We start from the raw sequence: 2,722 nt of genomic DNA, 5'->3' as shown, positions 1-2,722 counted from the left end.
TCTCCCTCTCGCTCTAGATTCTCCTACATTGGACTCTCCCGGTGCAGGACAGAGTCAGAGTGCTGGTATGTTTCATGTCTACTGACTTCAGTGGTGGCAGAAGTCTCAGAAGTGAGAACTGATGCGTATAATCAGATTTAGCTAACAGCTAATTTACATCTGTCCCAGGGAAGATTTAAGGCCATGTAGATGTGAGTCTCTCAGAGGCCCACAGGAAGTGATGCAACATTTGAGGTTTTGTGGAGAGCTACTGCTGACACCATGGCCTCTGTTGCTATGGTTACTATGATCACTGTCTTACTCATACCTTTGTTATCTATCCTCTCTCTCTGTCTGTATGTCTGTCTTTTTGTCTGTCTGTCTTAATCAGACATTCATGTGTTGAATTGTTATAAAGAAACTTGGTTGAATGATTTTAAAACATCACACATTCACACGTTTAAGTCAACTTTAAGTAAAAAATATATATAATCAAATAAATCAGACGTTCAACGGTTCATTTCTGGCATTTGTCCCCCCTCATACCTCCCTGTATTCCAGGTACCTCAGTGGTGATCATTGTGTGTGTGAGTCTGGCTGTGCTGGTGGTTGTTGTCATCCTCCTCATATTCTACAGGTTCTGGCAGAGCAACAAGGATCTAGGTGAGATACCATCAAACACACACACGTCCACTCACGCATGCATACTCACATCACGTTCACACACACATGCGCACGCACACACACACACATGCGCACGTTCGAACTTGCACACACATTACATTACATTACATTCTAATATGTAATTCTATGCTCTGTATTCTGAAGAGAAGAGGTCGTCTGATCGTCTGGTTTTGATACACAAGTGTTATCGTTACCAGAGCTGGTGTCCAATTGAATTTATAACAATAATCACAACTCAATTTATCATTGATGACCATCATTTACCATGTAGACTTTTCAATCCATTAATGGAATTTCACTTACATAACCGTAACTTCGTCCCCAGGCTCAATAGAGAGCGAAAGAACCGTCTGGTTGTCGAGATTATAGGATATTTATTCATCAGTACTGATAACATTCTGTAGGGGGCGATGTGGAGGTCGTTCTATTTGTTGACTGAGATCTCAGTTGCTTGTCTGTTATGTGATGACATCATTCATTAAGGGGGAGTTGGGTTGTAGAGGAGGGATGTTTCTTCTGTTCAGAAACTCATCTGTTGAGTTGATCATTTACAAAGACTGTATTTGGATCAATGAAATGTCATAGAAAAGTAATTCAAGAGATTTATGTATATTTTAACTATATTGTCATCATCTCAACAATGTGTTCCCCTCTGCTGAAACAAACGTGGTAACTTTAGAAAAGAGAAGTTGACAGTTTTAACACAAGTCTAACATCCGGCCGTATTGAACCAGTTTCTCTCAGCAGGACATATAGACCTGTAGACACTGAGGTCACTACAGAGAAATTAGGATGTATCAGCTAATGTCCACCCACTCTACCACCACCATCACTATCTCAATCTCTCTGACATGCATTTTATACTGTTTATTTCACTTTTGTTTATTATCTATTTCACTTGCTTTCGCAATGGAAACATATGTTTCCCATGCTAATAAAGCCCTTTGAATTGAATTGAATTGAATTGAGAGAGAGAGAGAGAGAGAGAGAGAGAGAGAGAGAGAGAGAGAGAGAGAGAGAGAGAGAGAGAGAGAGAGAGAGAGAGAGAGAGAGAGAGAGAGAGGAGAGGGGTAGGTTGTTAGAGGAGGGAGGAGCTTCAACTAAGGAAGACAGATCATTTCAGAAACACCCTGCTGTCAAACGAATAGCTGACAGAGAAGCTGTTGTGGACCTGTGCTAGCTGGTAGTATAGTCAAGTAACTTGAACAGTATAGTAACTGTGATAGTAAAGTAACTTCAACGGTATAGTAATTGAGGATTAACTGTCCAGAATGAAGATACTCCATGTTGTCTCCTGCTGTCTTCTCTCAGGTGAGCTCTGTCTGTCTGTATCAGTTTATATACTACTGTCTGGATTATATAGTACAAAAGGAATAAAAAAGGTACTTGTCTATAAGGTTTTACAGTTCTGAGTTTGTTTTTCACATGTACCTTATGATAATGCACTGAACTTAGAATGCTTAATATGTTGGTCTTTTACCTTGGTTTATGCAGGGTTAAAGTAAGATTATGCAGGGTTAAAGGAAGATGTCCACGGTTCAAGTATGATTTGTGCAGGGATAAAGTAAGTTTTATGCAGGGTTAAAGTAAGATTTGAGCAGGTTAAAGTATATTTCACAGGTCATCAGTTGTGACTGTACTGTGTGTTTCTGTTTGACAGCTCTGTGTGTGGTGGAGTCAGCTGTCATGAATGTGAAGGATGTGGTGGGAGGACAAGTCATGTTCGGCTGCTCATTCACATTGGCAGGGAACAACATCAAATACTTCTGCAAGGGGACATGTTCTGGTAAAGATATTCTGGTTCAAACTAATGGGAGAAAGAATGTATCTCAAGGTAGATACAGTATAGATGACAACAGATATGGAGTCTTCTATGTGACCATCAAGAACCTGAGGAAGCCAGACTCTGGGACCTACTGGTGTGGAGTGGACCGAACTATAAAGGACACATACCAAGAGGTGTATCTCACAGTTACAGATGGTAAGTGAACACTACATATAAATTGATATCTAGTAATGAACTTCCTGACTTATATCCCCTGACATAAAGTTGTTTCAG

The 2,722-nt window shown here is 40.2% G+C and overlaps 1 protein-coding gene across 1 annotated transcript; it reads left to right on the top strand.

Annotated features, from left to right (window-relative positions):
* The first annotated feature begins 1,753 nt into the window (after positions 1 to 1,753).
* LOC123484233 (CMRF35-like molecule 5) lies at positions 1,754 to 2,652 on the top strand. Its single transcript, XM_045214352.1, has 2 exons — positions 1,754 to 1,974; positions 2,324 to 2,652. Exons 1-2 carry the CDS (start codon positions 1,935 to 1,937, stop codon positions 2,650 to 2,652), a joined length of 369 nt encoding a protein of 122 aa, XP_045070287.1. The 5' UTR covers positions 1,754 to 1,934.
* The last annotated feature ends 70 nt before the right edge of the window (positions 2,653 to 2,722 follow it).

This window comes from Coregonus clupeaformis, unplaced genomic scaffold, assembly GCF_020615455.1.
Source record: "Coregonus clupeaformis isolate EN_2021a unplaced genomic scaffold, ASM2061545v1 scaf0241, whole genome shotgun sequence".
Classification (NCBI taxonomy): Eukaryota; Metazoa; Chordata; class Actinopteri; order Salmoniformes; family Salmonidae; genus Coregonus; species Coregonus clupeaformis.
The sequence above is the reverse complement of the archived record's forward strand: the minus strand, read 5'-3'. Positions and strand labels throughout refer to the sequence as shown.